The sequence below is a fragment of the Nerophis lumbriciformis genome, linkage group LG28 (genome assembly GCF_033978685.3).
Source record: "Nerophis lumbriciformis linkage group LG28, RoL_Nlum_v2.1, whole genome shotgun sequence".
NCBI classification, from domain to species: Eukaryota; Metazoa; Chordata; class Actinopteri; order Syngnathiformes; family Syngnathidae; genus Nerophis; species Nerophis lumbriciformis.
Genome location: NC_084575.2, coordinates 14,854,947 through 14,875,982, shown reverse-complemented (window position 1 = coordinate 14,875,982; position 21,036 = coordinate 14,854,947). Strand labels below are relative to the sequence as shown.

Below are 21,036 nucleotides of genomic sequence, written 5' to 3'. Positions count from 1 at the left end.
TGTCAAGAGTAGTTTCATTCCAACCAAACTTTTATTTTTAGTTGAGTATTTATGTAAAGAAGAAACACTACATATACTTCACTACTTTACTTTACATTCAAGTTTAATTTATTTAGTATTGCTCGCAAACGTGCATTAATTTGACTCGTTAGAGGCTTCTTAGAGGCACGGACACATGACTCTGCTTCACCAATCACACAGTACTAGTGACGTGTCGACTCCGTTTCACAGATCAAACATAGCCTGCCAGTCACATGACTGCACTCAAACTACATGCTGTAAAAAGGTGACATGATGTTAAAAAACGAAGCAGTCCAACTCTTCAATGTTAACTGACAAACTAAGAAAACAAACATTTCTAAAACATTTGCTGTCATCTGTGCCAGTAGAAATGTTTACGCCTACAAGAATCCACCCTCCAACTACAGAAAATGCTGCGGTAAGTTGTATATATTTTTTTATGTTTTAGCTGCACATATGCTAACAGTAGCCAAGTTATAACATCGTAAGTGATGGCAAAATGTGCATCTTTTGTACTTTATTCTGTAGTAGGGTCTCTTTGTCTCTCTCTCTCTCTCTCTCTCTCTCTCTCTCTCTCTCTCTCACTCACACACACACACACACACACACACACACACACACACACACAACAACTACAGTTGTAGTGCAGGTACCATTATAAAAAGTAGCTACTAAATAAATCAGAAGTTACCGTATTTCCCGCACTATAAGGCGCACCTAATAACCTCCAATTTGCTAAAAAGCTGACAGTGCGCCTTATATATGGACCAATATTGAGCCACAACAGGTCTCTCAACTACGGGATGCATAACGTAACCCCAGCCTCTACTGTAGCGTCTACTCTATGCGCCTTATAATGCGGTGCGCCTTATATATGTACAAAGTTTTAAAATAGGCCATTCATTGAAGGTGCGCCTTATAATCCGGTGCGCCTTATAGTGCGGAAAATACGGTACCCACCATTTACTCAGTACTTGAGTAGTTTTTTCACTCAATACTTACTTACTCAAGCCATTATTTGAATGATTACTTTTTATTTTTACTTGAGCCAAAAGTAGTGCTACTTTTACTTAAGTACCATTTTTACCCACCTATGGTATGTGAGGTTTATTTGTTCATATAACCCAGACAGAACAAAATAATAAGTTCCTACAATATCTCAAATAAGGGTGATATTTGCTTATTTTCTGTCTGATAAGATAATTCTTCTCACTAAGCAGATTTTATGTTCGAGTGTTTTACTTGTTTTAAGTGTTTTGGTCCTAAATGATCTCAGTAAGATATTACAGCTTGTTGCTGAGATTTGATGACCTATATTGAGTAAAACATGCTTGAAACTAGAATATCAACTGATGCAAAGCTGTGTCATCAACACTCACAAGTAGAGATGTCGGCAGGCCGATATTATCGGCCGATAAATGCGTTAAAATGTAATATCGAAAATTATCGGTATTGTTTTTTTTATTATCGGTATCGTTTTTTGTTGTTGTTTTTTTTAATTAAATCAACATAAAAAACACAAGATACAATTACAACACTCAGTCACACAAAAGGGTTGTTTCATTCTGTTATTAATATTCTGGTTCCTACATTATATATCAATATATATCAATACAGTCTGCAAGGGATACAGTCCGTAAGCACACATGATTGTGCGTGCTGCTGGTCCACTAATAGTACTAACCTTAAAAAGTTAATTTTACTAATTTTCATTAATTACTAGTTTCTATGTAACTGTTTTTATATTGTTTTACTTTCTTTTTTATTCAAGAAAATGTTTTTAATTTATTTATCTTATTTTATACTTTTTTTTTAAAAGTACCTTATCTTCACCATACCTGGTTGTCCAAATTAGACATAATAATGTGTTAATTCCATGACTGTATATATCGGTATCGGTAATTAAAGAGTTGGACAATATCGGAATATCGGCAAAAAGTCATTATCGGACATCCCTACACAGAAGTATAAAACTACTTTTTTAAAGTAATAATTTCTTACTTCAAGCATGAAAAAAAAAAATCATGATTTTGACGCATTTCTGTCTCATAATTAAAACGGATGACAGCCAAATGGACTTTGCTGTTTTATTTTCAAGGAAACAATAGAAAACACGTACTCATATACAGTAGTAGTACAGTTGGCACAGTACAGTAAACTGACAGATAATATTTAAACATTTAACATGTGACATTTCAAACTATTTTGTACAGAAATAGTTCATGTACATTTAGGTCAATTCTTCAAAATTACAATAAAAAAAATTTGGGCCGGGGGCCGGGCTGTATATGTGCGCACTAATTGACTGAAAGAGCACGCACTTGGCGCGACGATGTCATGTTATCGATGGAAAAATGCATTTTTAGACCATATGATTTGCCTCAGCGGCTCGTAGACCCCGAGAGTAACATGCGGTTGCCTTGTTGTCTTTCCATTAAGAAAAATAAACTAGTTTTTAGTATGTTTGCTGGTTTCAAGAAATGTAATGCCGAGCGCATATCATTATGTCAAGATAATGGCACTAGCATTTACTTAATTTAAGAATATTTTTCAACATATTGAGCAAAGAGGTCTCGTTTTTTTTTTCTACCAAGAAAAGTGCACTTGTTATTAGTAAGAATATACTTATTTTAAGGTATTTTTGGGTTCATTTAGGTTAGCTAATTTTACTTGTTTTGGAAAGCCTTGACAAGCCAAATGTTCTTGTTCTATTGGCAGATAATTTTGCTTAGTTCAAGTAAAGTACCCCTCATTTTTGTATTTTTTTTTCTTGTTTTTGACCACTGACTTTTTGCAGTGTATCTGTCTCTTTTATTTCTCATATCAGACACTGCGCTCCCTCGCTGGCCATTCGCAGCTCACATTATGAGGCATTCAAGTACACTACGTAATTTCTGTGCGATACGGATATGCTTCCTTTTTATTTAATTCAGCTGCAAAATAATCTACTATGGGAATATTTTTGGGTGTCTGAAACTGATTAATTGGACTTACAGTGTATTATTTCTTATCGGGAAAATGTATTCAGTTTTCAACAAACCCTTTGGAACAGGTTACTAAGGAAAACGGAGGCACCACTGTGTACTGACAGAATGATTGGAAGTTGGCTGTGGTCTCACATAAATGAATGGCAATGAATGAATCGTGACATGTCTCCACAACGATGCATGAATAAGACCTCCTTTGTTCCTCACCTCGTACATCTCTCCCCACTTGGGCGCGTCTGTGTTATCAAAGTGCTGCGAGGTGAACATCTGGGGACCCACTCTCAATATGGCATAGGGGTCGGACAAGCCGGCCATGACTCCTTTGACATAGCTGTCCTTTGCTGCAAGATTCTGGGCCTCCACCAGGTGGATGCGGACCACACCCTTAGGGAGAGCAATGACATTTCTGCAATCATTTGTGTCCAAAGTTTTTGACCTGGGAGTCGCATTGGGCAAAAAAATGTTGTAGCCCAATACAAAATTACATACACTTGTAAAGAACATAATGTCATGGTTGTCTTGAGTTTCCAATAATTTCTGCAACTCTTATTTTTTTGTAATAGAGTGATTGTTTGTCACAAAAAACATTCATGAAGTTTGAGTCTTTTATGAATTTATTATGGGTCTACTGAAAATGTGACCAAATCTGCTGGGTCAAAAGTATACATACAGCAATGTTCATATTTGGTTACATGTCCCTTGGCAAGTTTCACTGCAATAAGGCGCTTTTGGTAGCCATCCACAAGCTTCTGGATGAATTTTTGACCACTCGTCTTGACAAAATTGGTGCAGTTCAGCTAAATGTGTTGGTTTTCTGACATGGACTTGTTTCTTCAGCATTGTCCACACGTTTAAGTCAGGGCTGTGGGAAGGCCATTCTAAAACCTTAATTCTAGCCATTCCTTTACCACTTTTGACATGTGTTTGGGGGTCATTGTCCTGTGGGAACACCCAACTGCGCCCAAGACCCAACCTCCGGGCTGATGATTTTAGGTTGTGTTGAAGAATTTGGAGGTAATCCTCCTTTTTCATTGTCCCATTTACTCTCTGTAAAGCACCAGTTCCATTGGCAGCAAAACAGGCCCAGAGCATAATACTACCACCACCATGCTTGACGGTAGGAATGGTGTTCCTGGGATTAAAGGCCTCACCTTTTCTCCTCCAAACATATTGCTGGGTATTGTGGCCAAAAAGCTAATTTTTTGTTTCATCTGACATCACATGGACAAAGATAAGACCTTTTGGAGGAAAGTTCTGTGACATGACATTATGTTTTTTACAAGTGTATTTAAACTTTTGACCATGACGTTATGTATGTATGTACCGGTATATATATTTATATACATTTATATATATATATATATATATATATATATATATATATATATATATATACACACACACATACACACTAAACTAACTTCAGTTGTTTTTTTTATTCATATTTATTACAACTGCGTGTGTTGTCTCAGAGTGACCTGTGATCACGTTACACAGCTATTTTTACACATAATCTGCAATCGCATTGCTTTAAGTCTGCATATTAATTTCATACAAAATTGAAGAGGGAATTTTGCCAAACATGTAAGCATACTGTCAAAACTGCGGAAAAAGCCATATTCTCCAGGGTAATCGCCAATACGTCGTTATATGGATGCGCGCTGACATAAACACACAGACACGCATACACAAATACACACATTACGACGCTTTCTTTGCCACACACGTAGTTTGGACACCCCTGCTTTAGATAGCAAACTTTAGAGTAGTCGGTGTACAGCTTGTATTGCAGGATAGATGAGTCAACACACATCCATTATTGTCTAAAAAGCTGGCAACACAAGAGAGTTCCAATGTAACTTTTTTGTCTTGGTGGTAGTTGCGTCATGTTCTGGGGCTGCATGAGTGCTTCCGGCAAAGGCCTATTCAACTGATGGCCCGTAGGCTAAATCTGACCTAAAAAATAAACCATATCGGCCTTTGAGTTTAATTCAAAACTTGGGAGACGAACGTTTTTGCAGCAAATTCCTCAAAACGCAAGACTGCTCCTGTTGTAAAGAGGCAGCTGGACCACTATAAGCACAACAGCAGATCCTTGCATTGCCATTTTGGGGTCCAAACTTGTGATTTATATAACTCAGGCGTTCCTCAAGGCAACCCTTTAAGTCCTCTCCTTTTTGGCATTTAAATATTTTTTTTCTAATGTGATTTACGTAACTAAAATGTTGCTGTAGCTTGTTTACTTCAGATGCAGTCAGTAACCATTTTTTCAACTTCCTTTAGTTGTACTAGAAGTGGCCCTCAAGGGTCTATTTTGAGCCCTCCCTTTTTCATCATTTGGGCTATTCAACTTGGCGCCCATGAGTTCAGTTCAAAAAACGTTTTGCAGCAGATTCTTAAATATACTAGAGTGCTGTCATACAGATAATCTTTGACTAGCTTTTTTGCAGAGGGTCCTTAAAAACAGCAGTGTTCCTGTAACTCTGACAAAATAAATAGTATGTGTAATGCATTCTTACCCTTGGCAAAGGGGAGCGAAGATGCCCCACATGCAGGTTTGGGACCAGGGGCACTACCAGGCGGTTGGGCAGCACCAAGAAGGAGGCGATTGCATCCATGATCATGCTGTCAGACATAACACTGAGAGGAAAAAAGACACAATGTATATGTGTTATACTTAAATAAATGATAAATGGGTTGTACTTGTATAGCGCTTTTCTACCTTCAAGGTACTCAAAGCGCTTTGACACTACTTCCACATTTACCCATTCACACACACATTCACACACTGATGGCGGGAGCTGCCATGCAAGGCGCTAACCAGCAGCCATCAGGAGCAAGGGTGAAGTGTCTTGCTCAGGACACAACGGACATGACGAGGTTGGTACTAGGTGGGGATTGAACCAGGGACCCTCGGGTTGCGCACGGCCACTCTCCCACTGCGCCACGCCGTCCTTGTGTTATACTTGTATAGCGCTTTTCTACCTTTTTTTTAAGGAACTCAAAGCGCTTTGACACTATTTCCACATTCACCCATTCACACACTGATGGTGGGAGCTGCCATGCAAGGCGCTAACCAGGACCCATTATGTTTATTATTAGACATATAGTTTTAGAGTCAGTTAAAGAAAACACATTTACCGTATTTTCCGGACAATAAGGCGCACTTAAAATCCTTTTTTCTCAAAATTCGACAGTGCGCCTTATAACCCGGTGCGCCTAATGTAATGATTAATTATGGTTTTCCTTAGCGACCTCAAAACCATTTTATTTGGTACATGGTGTAATGATAATTGTGACCAGTAGATGGCAGTCAAACATAAGAGATTTGTGTAGACTGCACAATGATTACAATATGACTCAAGTAAACAACAACAACATTTTACATGTTCCTTTGAAAATATAGAACATTACACATGGCGCTCAAAAATCTATCAAAATGTTTTAGTACGACTTTGGTAAGCTATGAAGTCTCACCGCTCGATGTGCTTCAACATACGAGTATTATTATGGTGTGTGTATAAGGCGTTTTGTTTGGCAATATTATGCCTTCTGGTACTGGCTGATCTGTATTTGGGATCTGCATAAATCCTGAAAAATTGCTCGTGTCCGCCTTTGTAGTCCGTGCCGACACCGTAGTCGATAAGCTTGTTGTTTTTATCTATCTTCTTGATATGTGACATTCATCCTCCGCTGTTGCCATTTCTAATATAAAGCAGTGTAAAGTTCTTACTTATATCTGTCAGTAAACTCGCCATGAAAGCGCTAAAACATATCGGTGTAGTAAGTTTACATTATTCACCCAAGGAACTTTAGTTATTAGAGAGTTCTGGTTGGATGGTTTTTAACGGAACACATTTCTTGACTTTATTGATTTAAGTAAAGTCTGAATGTCATTAAAACAGTTAGCTCCATCTTTTGACACTTCTTTCACTCCCGTCCTTGCACGCTACACTTAAACAACAAAGATGACGGGGAGAAGACGCTGCCGAAGGTGAGCCACGTAAATAAGACCGCCCACAAAGTGGCGCATCCGGAAGCGACGGTCAGAAAGCGGCTTGAAGATGATCTGTAAAACATAATCTATGCAACATTTTGACCAAAGAACCACCATTACATGTTATGTAGACCACAGGGAAGTGTTTTCAATTTACAAAAAAATAATAATAATATGACTCCTTTAATACGCCCTATAATCCGGTGCGCCCAATATATGCAAACAGATAAAAAATAAACCATTCATCGGCAGTGCGCCTTATAACTCTCGTTCAACCCTTTTTCGATTACGCATGCACCTCCTGGTACCCTAGCACCTCCAAAACCCTCAAATCTAAACTCCAAACATCCCAGAACAAGCTAGTCAGATTACTTCTAGACCTCCACCCCAGATCCCACCTCACTCCTACCCACTTCTCCAAAGTGGGCTGGCTCAGGGTGGAGGACAGAGTAAAACAACTTGCACTGAGCCTAGTCTATAAAATCCGCTACACCTCCCTGATACCGAAGTACATGTCAAACTACTTCCTTAACGTAAATGACCGCCATAACCACAACACCAGAGGTAGCTCCACTAACCACGTTAAACCCAGATTCCGATCTAACAAAGGTCTTAACTCATTCTCCTTCTATGCCACATCAATATGGAATGCACTCCCAACAGGTGTAAAAGAAAGGGCATCTCTATCCTCCTTCAAAACCGCAATAAAAGTACACCTCCAGGCAACTTCAACCCTAAACTAACACCCCCCCGTCCTCATCATACCTCTTCGGATTGTAAATAATCAAATGTAAATAATCAAATGTAGACACTTTTTCTTATACTTTCTGATCTCTCTCTCTGTGTCCACTACTTGCTGTACATATCCTACCAAGTCAGACCTACACTGTTCCAATGTCCATTTCTCTGATGATGCAATTGTTGATGACTGAAGTGTTGTTACCAACCAAACCTAACCCCCTCCATATCCCACACCCCAGATTGTAAATAATGTAAATAATTCAATGTATATACTCTGATGATTAACTTGTGTGATGACTGTATTATGATGATAGTATATATCTGTATCATGAATCAATTTAAGTGGACCCCGACTTAAACAAGTTGAAAAACTTATTCGGGTGTTACCATTTAGTGGTCAATTGTACGGAATATGTACTTCACTGTGCAACCTAGTAATAAAAGTTTCAATCAATCAATCAAACGTATCAATACTACAGTAGTATTGGCCACTAGATGAGACCAAATCAATCAGAGCGCAGTGTTCAGTATCGTGGCCACTGATTCGCCCAGCCTCAAGCCGCATTACTTTATTGGATAAAAAGAGTGACTAAAGGCTCTCAAAATGTTTAAAAATGTATTTAGAAGGTCATAAACAGGTTTTCATATGCTTGAAGGTATAAAAACATTTTTTTTTTCAATGAATGATTCCTTCTTCGTGGAAATTAATGAACAGTGATAAATGAGGGATTCATGTAATTTTTCAGAGCTGAGTAGCCGTGTGTAAAAACTGACATGGCGACTGCTCTACGATTAAGCAAACAGACGATACAAGTCAGTTGTAAAAAAAAACGCCTGTCACTGTGGAATAATACATGCAGACTGATATGATAAACCCTGATGTAAAGTTTATTTGAGCATTACTCACTTCAATCCAGGGATATCCAACAAATTAGTCATTCCTGTCCAGTTGATGTCTAGTTTCTGGAGTGCACCAAAGCAGAAGACACATGTGAAAGCAATCATTATGGGATAAAATAGGAAAGGCGAATGTAGGTGGATCAACTTACAGGCCTGCGGATGAAAAACATGGTGACTGCTCCCACGATGGGCACGTCACCAATCAGAGGCTCCAGGATGACCCGCATCATCCCGTGCAGCTACGAAGAAACACGTGCGGTCGCTGTTACAACAGTTTCCGCATCTTGAGGCGTCTTTCCGACTCACTTGTATTCCTTTGACCCCGGCTTTGCAGAAGTATCTTTTCACCTCCACGTTGATCTCCACATTGCCGACGTAGCTGAGCGAAAGAAAATGTCACAAAGCAAGCCGGTGGGCAGCGTGGAGGGGAGGGGCTAAGACAACACGCTACCTGATGTACAGATCGAGCAGGACTTGTCCTTTGTCGTTCTCGGTGTGCGCCTTGATTCCTACCACCTTCATGGCCTGCAGGGGAAGAGATGAACGATTAAAACAGATGCCTAGCTTTTTATTTATGTTGTGTAACAGCACCAAGGATGTCACCTTGTTGCCCATGTCCACTTTGGTGAAACTCAGTGTCTGGAGGTGGCTGCTTGAGGCTCGAATAGACGGCGCGATGGTCTCCACTAGGAGCTTCTCCAGGTATTGACCAACAAAGGGCCACACCTGCTGCAGCACCTAAAGAACACAACACACACAACAAGGAAGCATTGTCATTTTATAACTACCGTATTTTTCGGAGTATAAGTCACTCCGGAGTCGCACCGGCCAAAAATGCATAATAAAGTAGGAAAAAAACATATATAAGTCGCACTGGAGTATAAGTCGCATTTTTTGAGGAAATTGATTTGATAAAAGCCAACACCAAGAATAGACATTTGAAAGGCAATTTAAAATAAATAAAGAATAGTGAACAACAGGCTGAATAAGTGTATGTTATATTAGGCATAAATAACCAACTGAGAACGTGCCTGGTATGTTAACGTAACATATTATGGTAAGAGTCATTCAAATAACTATAACATATAGAACATGCTATATGTTTACCAAACAATCTGTCACTCCTAATCGCTAAATCCCATTAAATCTTATACGTCTAGTCTCTTACGTGAATGAGCTAAATAATATTATTTGATATTTTACGGTAATGTGTTAATAATTTCACACATAAGTCGCTCCTGAGTATAAGTCGCACCCCCGGCCAAACTATGAAATAAACTGCGACTTATAGTCCAAAAAATACGGTAAATATTATATAATATGTCTCATGCAGTCGTCGTTGGCATTTACTAAGTTTACTCAACTGCAAAAAGGACCAGGCATCTATTAGGGCAGGCCTGGGCAATTATATTGACTCGGGGGGCCAATTTTAGAGAAAAAAATGTGTCTGGGGGCCGGTATATCTATTTTTAGGAACACTAATACAAAACCTCACAATAATGTCTGATTGAATGCTAAAAACGCTATGACAGATCGCCTTAAAAAACGGAATGGAATTTTAAATTTTTTTTACTGAATGAGACACCCACAATGTACATGAAAATAAAGAATGTGGGATTTACAATATTAACTGTGAACGATAAAACACTGAATATTGACAACATATGAACGCCACACCCCCTTTCGATCGACATATTTTACAATCAGGCGAAAATGCAACAAACACAGCGAAATATGAATGCGAAGGGTAAAGAAAAAACCCACCTACAATCTGATGTATCACTAAGCTTTAGAAAAATCTCCTTTCGCGTCTGTCCCTGACACCCGCATTTTCAGGCTCGCTCTGTAAACACTCTGTGGAAACGCTCCCCACCCACACTGCTTGGTGCCTCGTCTGAGCTGCTGTGACGTAGATTACCATTGTAACTAGTATAGCTTGCAAAAGCGCATATTTCAACCATTTAAATACTTTGTATGGTTCAAGACTTACGGTCATTTGAAAACATCACTGCACATCATAATGGCAGCTACACTTTCCATCTTAAAATCTAAAAAACATATTTGGGAATGTCCGGCGGGCCACATTGAAAAGCTTAACGGGCCGCATTAATTTGCCCAGGTCTATATTAAGAGCATTTATTCGTTTGCATAAATGTATATTCACACTAACATATTTAGAAACTATACATGTATGAAACTTTTGGAACAAACTGTCAGCTCCCTCATCTGTAGATAACTGATGAGTAGTTAACTGACAGAACTTTTTTTTATTTTTTTTTGCAAAGTTGTCCTCCATGAATTGGTGTGCCTATACTAAGTGAAACCATATTAATGTATAATCACCACACGATATTATTATACGATTGCCCATTTCATTTAATTACTATCATACTGTATGCTAATAAAATGAAACTTATGCAAAGCATTTTTTCCATTAGTCACGGTGACAAAGTTCAGCTTTTGTAGAATGAATTTCAAAAAAGGTTTCAATGACTAAAAAAATGCTAGAAATAGGTTTTTGCATCAATTATCATTGAATTAAGAAGAAGTTGTTTTCTGTCAAAATTGACACATTTAGCAAAAAATTGCCTTATTGACACACATATCCAGGTTTTTCAGGGCCACATAAAAGGATGTGACCCCCAGGCCTTGAGTTTGACCCATGTGGGGCTCACCTAGCTAGGGGGGAATCAGAGGTGCTATCATGTCCACCAACTTCAAAATCGAGTCTTTCAATGAGTCTTTTCTCCAAAGTGGAGCAAACCAGTTAACCAATAATGTTTTTTTCTCATGTTTGGCGCTAACAAAAAAGCTTTATAGCAGAGCTATTCAACTGGCGGCTCGTGGGCCAAATTTGGACCCGGAACGGATAACATAACATTTTTGCAGTAAATTCCAAAAAACACTAGTACTAATACTACTACGGAAACTGGATGACTGTAAACACCTTGGCAGATCATTGCATTTACATTGTAACCTTGTTAGAAAACAAATAACTCTGGGGTCCAAATTTGGTAATTTATGTAACCTTGGTGTTGTTAGAGCTTGTTCACTTTAGATGCAGTCAGTAGTCATTTGTTCATCTAGTTATACCAGTTGTGTTCCTCAAAGTTCCATTTTAGGTCTTCTCTTTTTCACCAACTGGTGGCCCGCGAGTCACTTAAAAAAACTTGACAGACTAACATTTTTGCAGCAGATTCTCAAAATGCTCTCATGGAGATGATCTTTGACTAGCTTTTTTGCAAGAGGTCCTTAAAGGAGAACTGCATTTTAAGAAAAATATTTTTGCCTATAGTTCACAATCATTAAGAAAGACATGACGACTGATGGATTTTTTTTTTAATGCATTCTAAATATTGAATAAACATAAATAAAAGTCCGCTTACAGCGTAGCCAATGGGAGCTCCAATATTCCGCCTATAAAATCCGATAGATAACCATTCAAAAAGGGCCAACAATACTCCATTTACATTTCATGACTTGAATATTAACCGAGTATTGGTAATATTGTTATCATAAGCGCTAACGCAGACAAACTATTTAGAGCGGCGACTTGATCACTTTTGGGACACTTTTGACAGCCATTTAGGAACTGGAACTGGCTTCTCCTCCCTCCCCCGTTAACATTTAGAATGCATTTAAAAAATCCATATGTCATTGTTTTTCATAATGATTGTGAATGATAGGCAAAAATATTTTTCTTAAAATGCAGTTCTCTTTTAAGGACCTCTTGCAAAAAAGCTAGTCAAAGATCATCTCCAGGAGAGCATTTTGAGAATCAACATTTAAGAAAAAGTGCAGTTCCCCTTTAAAAACAGCAGAACACTCTGACAAAATAGAGCAATATCAAATGTCCATTATAGAGCACACTGGTTCTCTGGAATATACAAAATAAGACCGCTCGTGAGACACTCAAATTTTGCATAATCAGAAACTTTTAACCCTGTATTTGCTCTGCACACTTTCAGAACTACGTGTTGCATTTAAGTGACTGAAGCAGCTGTGGCTGACCAGTCGCTCGGATCCTCACAAACACTGCAACTGCTCAGCTTAACGCTGACTTATCAGAGAATATTCCATCCCACGGGGGTAAGAATGAAATGCAGGGTCAATAGCGTTTGCGCCACAGTTGCTAACAAACGGGCATAAGTCTAGAATGAGTCATCAGCTGCCTGCTGCTCATGTGAAGGCCTCGATGTCCTGCAGTCGCACGACTCATAACTCTACTTCTTTGTCTGCCTAATGTCTTGTGATCATACTAACGTGGTGGATGATACTTTTCTGAGACTAACCACAATTCTGTATAAAGGGGGAGGATACAATGGATGGTTTCTTTTCATGCACGGGGCTGCTCCTCCCCCTTCCTGTGCGCACGGCTACAGTGAAGTGGAAATGTTGAGTGGGTTGACTGGCACCAGGCCTGTTGCTTCTGCTGCAGTACAGACTGGCTGAGTGGCTATAATAACAGAGGGCGGGGGGGTTCTCTGCAACATGGCTGCAACCATAAGCAGTGGACAAGCGCACATGTTGGCGTTAAAGTGTCAGTCAGCACAGCAGCTGTGTTTGATCGTGTGTGTGCTTTCGTGAAGACCGAACAAACAAATGTCAAAAGGGTGATTTCTTTTTTTTTTTTTTACCTTATTCAGCCATTCGACTTTCTCCACATCTGGAAAGTTGACCTGTGGTGAACAAAAAAAGGAAAATTATATTTTTACGTAACGTAACAATATGGTGGAAAAGTCATATGATTCCAGTTAAACACTATAACACTGTATTACTTGTACTTGTAGTGTATTTACTTGTACTGTAATGATATTATTAATAATAACAATACTTGTATATACTCAAAGATAATGAAAAAAATACATACATAAGACCAAAATAATAAATTATATAATAAATAGTATTGTAAATGCAAAATAACTAATAATATTGTAATTTATTACAGTTGATATATGTAGGGGTGTGACGGTACACAAAAATTTCGGTTCGGTACGTACCTCGGTTTAGAGGTCACGGTTCGGCTCATTTTCGGTACAGTAAGAAAACAACAAAATATACATTTTTTGGTTATTTATTTATCAAATTTGTAAACGATGGCATAACATACATATACACACACAGGGTCCATTGCCAGGGTTAAAGTGGTCAACATATATAAAATACAAACTAAATAAGATAAGGCTCAGAATGGTTTCTTAACAAAACCTTTCTACATATAAAGTGTTTTTTTGATTGATTGATTGATTGAGACTTTGATTAGTAGATTGCACAGTACAGTACATATTCCGTATAATTGACCACTAAATGGTAACACCCCAATAAGTTTTTCAACTTGTTTAAGTCGGGGTCCACGTTAAAGGAGAACATTATCACCAGACCTATGTAAGCGTCAATATATACCTTGATGTTGCAGAAAAAAGACCATATATTTTTTTAACCGATTTCCGAACTCTAAATGGGTGAATTTTTGCGAATTAAACGCCTTTCTAATATTAAATAATACGTTGTGACGTCACATCGGGAAGCAATCCGCCATTTTCTCAAACACCGAGTTAAATCAGCTCTGTTATTTTCTGTTTTTTCGACTGTTTTCCGTACCTTGGAGACATCATGCCTCATCGGTGTGTTGTCGGAGGGTGTAACAACACGAACAGGGACGGATTCAAGTTGCACCAGTGGCCCAAAGATGCGAAAGTGGCAAGAAATTGGACGTTTGTTCCACACACTTTACCGACGAAAGCTATGCTACGACAGAGATGACAAGAATGTGTGGATATCTTGCGACACTCAAAGCAGATGCATTTCCAACGATAAAGTCAAAGAAATCTGCCGCCAGACCCCCATTGAATCTGCCGGAGTGTGTGAGCAATTCAGGGACAAAGGACCTCGGTAGCACGGCAAGCAATGGCGGCAGTTTGTTCCGGCAGACGAGCGAGCTAAACCCCCAGGATTTCTTCGCTCACACTGTCCCTTATGCCACCGAAGATGATCAAGAGAAGAATATCGACCCTAGCTTCCCTGGCCTGCTGACATCAACTCCAAAACTGGACAGATCAGCTTTCAGGAAAAGAGCGCAGATGAGGGTATGTCTACAGAATATATTAATTGATGAAAATTGGGCTGTCTGCACTCTCAAAGTGCATGTTGTTGCCAAATGTATTTCATATGCTGTAAACCTAGTTCATAGTTGTTAGTTTCCTTTAATGCCAAACAAACACATACCAATCGTTGGTAAGAAGGCGATCGCCGAATTCGTCCTCGCTTTCTCCCGTGTCGCTGGCTGTCGTGTCGTTTTCGTCGGTTTCGCTTGCATACGGTTCAAACCGGTATGGCTCAATAGCTTCAGTTTCTTCTTCAATTTCGTTTTCGCTACCTGCCTCCACACTACAACCATCCGTTTCAATACATTCGTAATCTGTTGAATCGCTTAAGCCGCTGAAATCCGAGTCTGAATCCGAGCTAATGTCGCTATAGCTTGCTGTTCTTTCCGCCATGTTTGTTTGTGTTGGCTTCACTATGTGACGTCACAGGAAAATGGACGGGTGTTTATAACGATGGTTAAAATCAGGCACTTTGAAGCTTTTTTTAGGGATATTGCGTGATGGGTAAAAATTTGAAAAAAAAATAATATAGCGGGTGTGTTGGGAGGATGTTCCAAGACGGGGCACATGGAGATCGTCAGGACACATCTCAGACGGCAAGATAACTTTCAAATGTCCAGGTCAGCTGTGAGTCTACTTACCGAAAAACTTTGTTCATTTGTCGAAGGAGAGACAACGAGAATGCTTTGTATTACCTGGCCGACGAGGGAAGATTACGGAAAACAGCAAATGCTTTTGGACTGGCAAAGCAGACCGTATCAGTTATTGTCCACCATGTATGTCGCGGACTCAACGTCTATGTCTAGAGTATATGAAGTCACCAAAAAGGAATGGACAATGAAGGTGAAAGCAAACAAGTGAGGAGAGTACTGACCAGATATCTAGATCCCGAGATTGATTGATGTAAAATGTTCTTTATCACATTGTTTACTTTACATGTCCATTAAAGATTTGATTAATTTATGATTGCTCAGGTGTGATTCACTACAATAGGGCTCCACAGCACAATGGATTAGAGTTAATTGAAATAGCACAACACTGGATATTGTTCAGATAAGTTACATTTAAGAACTTGCACACAAAGCAACACTGGAGGTGACTGACGTGCACATTTTTCCACGCATGCGTGCTATGTCGCGTTGCGCCGGCGGAACGGGGGGGGTGTCTTAAACACGACGGCATTGTGTGTGTGTGGACAAGGATAAGGTTAGGTGGGATTTACCCTGGATAACCTTAGAAGGGGCCTAAGTGGGACTCTCGGGAAATTGGACCCAGCGTGTGTCGCAGAGGTGTAGCTTTGACCACTTCGTTCGGTAAGGAAGCCTCCGTCAATGCTCTATGCTAGCAATTAGGGATGTCCGATAACGGCTTTTTGCCGATATCCGATATTCCGATATTGTCCAACTCTTTAATTACCGATACCGATATCAACCGATACCGATATCAACCGATATATACAGTTGTAGAATTAACACATTATTATGCCTAATTTGGACAACCAGGTATGATGAAGATAAGGTACTTTTAAAAAAATGTAATAAAATAAAATAAGATAAATAAACTAAAAACATTTTCTTGAATAAAAAAGAAAGTAAAACAATATAAAAACAGTTACATAGAAACTAGTAATTAATGAAAATGAGTAAAATTAACTGTTAAAGGTTAGTACTATTAGTGGACCAGCAGCAGGCACAATCATGTGTGCTTACGGACTGTATCCCTTGCAGACTGTATTGATATATATTGATATATAATGTAGGAACCAGAATATTAATAACAGAAAGAAACAACCCTTTTGTGTGAATGAGTGTGAATGGGGGAGGGAGGTTTTTTGGGTTGGTGCACTAATTGTAAGTGTATCTTGTGTTTTTATGTTGATTTAATAAAAAAATTTAAAAAATAAAAACGATACCGATAATAAAAAAACGATACCGATAATTTCCGATATTACAATTTAACGCATTTATCGGCCTGCCGATATTATCGGACATCTCTAGTAGCAATAGTAATGATTCATCCGCTGGTTGACCTACCCAAACCGTGTTACGATGTTTACTTTCTCTAGATAGTCGTTAACTGGTCTTCTTTGCACTACGCTGTAGCCAAAGCCAACCCAGAGGACCACACTAAACCATCCAATCTCCACCATGTTTGTTTATCTGAGTGTTTTATTATCTTGAGGTGGAAAAAGTCATAAATGAGATCTGATTATTTGTGGGGATCCCAATTAGCTATTTACTTGCTAGCATACATGTAGCATACTCTACTATGGAGAACATCCAACAAATGAGATTCAAGTATGAAAATCCTTAATCAAAGATAGGCCTACTCCAAAATACGCTTTCCGAAAATCGACTGAGGACAAATCTAATGAGTCTTTTGGAGACTCTGACAAGATAGTACATATCGTTTGTCTCAACGAAAAACGCATGCTTACAGAAGAAAGTTAATTTGTAGTTCTGAACATGTTTGTTTAGATTTGCATGATTTTACCCAGGTTTTGCCATTGCGTCATGGTCAAGTATGTTCATTTGACGACTTCAAACTTCACCCCCAAGCCCTGTGAGAAACACTAAACATGTATACGGTCTATTGTGTTATGATTGATTAAAGACAATGAAAAATACATACCTAAAAATATGTCATATATTATAAACATAATTAAATAAAAACTTCTCTCAGAATCAGTGTATCGTTCGTTTTACATTTAAAACTAACACAAAAAACTATTTTTTTATAATTAGTTATTTAAAGTAAAACTAAAAATGTATAACATTTTGTAATTGTTATTATACATGTATTAAGTAAATCAAATATGAAGAAGATGGATAACAAGCGTATAAACTTAATTGTTGCAAATCCATGTAAGTTCACCTATAAGAAATACTTTTACGAGGACTTGTGCATACAGGGAAACAAAGGTAAAAGAAGACAGGGGAGCTGTACTACAATGGAAGTTAAAGTTATCCAGGATCTCTTCTTTTCAGTCTTAACCACAACCAATATGGAATATGTGGAATATGCATTAATACAAAGATGCATGCATAATTTTGTAGCAAGATACTTTTGTGCTGGGGCTGCTCGGAAGCACCACCCACTGACCAATAAGCGGTCAGCGCTGATAAAATCCCAGCCCACCAACCAAACAGTTGTGTTTGAAAATGACGTTTACCATGGAGATCCGTGAGACCTAATAAAGCTCCAAACTATTAGAGTTGCAATTTGGCTACACCGTAATCCAGAAGAAATACTGGATAACTTTGATTTAAATCAAACTTCCCCTCTGTCTTTTTCTACATTTTTGCCTGCAAGATAAATTCCGCAAAAAATATTTTCAAACACTCGTTAGTTATCGTCTTCCTTTTTGATTAAATAAATACACATTATATAAAACGGAATAAAACACTTAAATTTTTTTGTTTTACTTAAAAAAAAACAAAAAAAACACACAAAAAATAAATAAAAATAAAAAAATAAATAAATATATATATATATATATATATATATATATGTATATATATATATATATATATATATATATATATATATATTAAAAAGTTTGTCATTTTTTGTGTCTGTCTTTGTCGTCTTACTTGTTATATGATTGTGCCATATGCCCCTTGTTTGTGTGACCTGAGTGGGGTGGGAGGGTGGGTGGTTTGGGTTTTAAGGGAAAGGGTGTGAATAATTTACTGACTTTAAAATTGTACTGTTTCGACTTGCACTTTTTTCTGTCTATTTGAAAATGCCAATAAAAAAAGTTGGATTAAAAAGCTTGTCATTTTTTTGTGTTATACGTTTCTTTGTGTTAGTTTTAAATAAAAAAGTAAATAAACAAATGACACACAGATTTCTCAGGATGCACTGGGGTTGCCGAAAAAACTATCCATATATGAACCGCAATGATCAATTATTCCAATTCAAAATGAATTCATAATTTTCAAAAATCCTTTTTTTTTTAGAAACAATTTTTTTTAAATATGTTTTTTTTATTGGCAGCACGGTGAAACAGGGGTTAGTGCATGCGTCGTCACAATACGAAGGTCATGAGTTGTCCTGAGTTCAATCCCGGGCTCGGGATCTTTCTGTGTGGAGTTTGCATGTTCTCCCCGTGACTGCGTGGGTTCCCTCCGGGTACTCCGACTTCCTCCCACCTCCAAAGACATGCACCTGGGGATAGGTTGATTGGCAACACTAAATTGGCCCTAGTGTGTGAATGTGAGTGTGAATGTTGTCTGTTTATCTGTGTTGGCCCTGCGATGAGGTGGCGACTTGTACAGGGTGTACACCGCCTTCCGGCCGAATGCAGCTGAGATAGGCTCCAGCACCCCCCACGACCCCAAAAAGGGACAAGCGGTAGAAAGTGAATGGATGGATGTTTTTTTATGCTATTTTGGGCTTATTTGTTGCACGTACATGTGATTGATCAGCAGCCAAAAGCAGCTTTTGCTACCTGTAACCTGTTTTTAATCTTTTTTATCATTGTTATACCAAATATACTACAGGAATCAGTTTGAATCGAGAAACTTTATAATATTTCAAATAGAAGCCGTAAAAACTTTGATAGGATACTGATTAAAATAAGTGGTAAAGCAATTGAGAGAGTTGAGAGCACTAAATTCCTTGGAGTATATATAGATGGATTTATACATTTCAAAAGCCATATTGAATATTTAATGAATAAATTATCTAAATATGTCGGTCTACTCTCAAAATTGAGGCACTTTCTTCCTCTTAACGCTCTCCTAATTTTGCATCGGACTCTATTTGAACCACATATAAACTATTGCAATGTCGTATGGTGTAACGCGTATCCCAGTTATCTTAAAAAACTGGAGATTCTTCAGAAGAAAGTCATACGTCTAATATCATGGGCCAACTTTAATGCTCCCTCAAATCCTCTTTTTTATGGGTACAATCTTCTGAAGCTTACGGAGTGCAACAGATTCCACAGTGCTTCTATTATGTACAACGTAGTATATGGATTAAATTCTAGACTCTGCCAGCCCACTACATGTCATAGATATAACATTAGAAGTAAACCTTTATTAAGAGGGAAAAATTGTCATCTAAAGTGTACAAGCTTTAGTATAGCCTGTAGAGGCCCGATGATCTGGAATGAGATTGATAGCTCTAGAAAGAATCACATTCTTTAAACATTTTTTAAAAAGCGTTATTAGCTAAATGTATTGTGATGTTATGCTTAGTACATTTAGCACACACCTTATGGTTGAGGAATTCACATTAAGTCGCATTATTTTGGTCTTGACCACTGTATGTATGATAAAATTATCGCAGATCTTCAAAATGCAACCTTTTAATCAAATTGGAATAATAGGATATTGAGACTGATTTGGTGGATTTAAAGATTTCTTTTTTTAATTATAAATGAAATTGTAAATGGGTATTTGGTGGGTAGATTTTAAAATGTGTTGTATTGTATTGTATTTTGTATATTATATGATGATGTATATTTTAACTGTGGGTCCCTGTCCATAAGCTGTAACGGGATAACGGGATATTGTTGTGGCTTGTGCAGCCCTTCGAGACACCTGTGATTTAGGGCTATATGAATAAAAGTTGATTGATTGATTGATAACCTTTTCGCAGAACAGACTCTGATATTAACAAAATAAATAAAAGGTAAAAAAGTTTAAAGTTAAAGTACCAATGATTGTCACACACACACACTAAGTGTGGTGAGATTATCCTCTGCATTTGACCCATCACCCTCACCCCCTGGGTGGTGAAGAGAGCGGTGAGCAGCAGCGGTGGCCCCGCCCGGTAATAATTTTTGGTGATTCAACCCCCAATTCCAACCCTTGATGCTGAGTGCCAAGCAGGGAGGTAATGCGTCCCATTTTTATAGTCTTCGGTATGACTCGGCCGGGGTTTGAACTCACGACCTCAGGGCGGACACTCTAACCCAGACCTGAGCAAATTAAGGCCCGTTAAGCTTTTTAATCTGGCCCGCCGGACATTCCCAAATAATTTTTTTAGATCTTTAAGACGGAAAGTGTAGCTGCCATTATGATGTGCAGTCATGCTTTCTATTGACCGTAAGTCTTCAACTATACAAAGTATTTAAATGGTTGGAATCTGTGTTTTTGCATGATATACTAGTTACCATGGTAATCTAATTAGTTACTATGGTAATGTAAGTCACAGCAGCTCAGACGAGGCACCAAGCAGTGTGGGTGGGAAGCGTTTCCACAGAGTGTTTCCGGAGCGGCCAGCCTTAAATGCGAGTGTCAGGGACAGATGAAGAAGGAGATTTTTACAACAA

General features: G+C 38.3%; 1 protein-coding gene across 1 annotated transcript in view; it reads right to left on the bottom strand.

Annotated features, from left to right (window-relative positions):
- The window catches only part of esyt1b (extended synaptotagmin-like protein 1b), a 72,587-nt gene that overhangs the window by 48,937 nt on the left and 2,614 nt on the right, over positions 1-21,036 (bottom strand). The window contains exons 2-9 of the mRNA XM_061923680.1: positions 13,284-13,325; positions 9,250-9,384; positions 9,098-9,171; positions 8,953-9,025; positions 8,796-8,885; positions 8,654-8,709; positions 5,528-5,648; positions 3,216-3,392 (exon numbers count right to left, since the gene is read on the bottom strand). Coding sequence (XP_061779664.1) covers positions 3,216-3,392; positions 5,528-5,648; positions 8,654-8,709; positions 8,796-8,885; positions 8,953-9,025; positions 9,098-9,171; positions 9,250-9,384; positions 13,284-13,325 — 768 coding nt within the window. The remainder of the gene's footprint in view (positions 1-3,215; positions 3,393-5,527; positions 5,649-8,653; positions 8,710-8,795; positions 8,886-8,952; positions 9,026-9,097; positions 9,172-9,249; positions 9,385-13,283; positions 13,326-21,036) is intronic.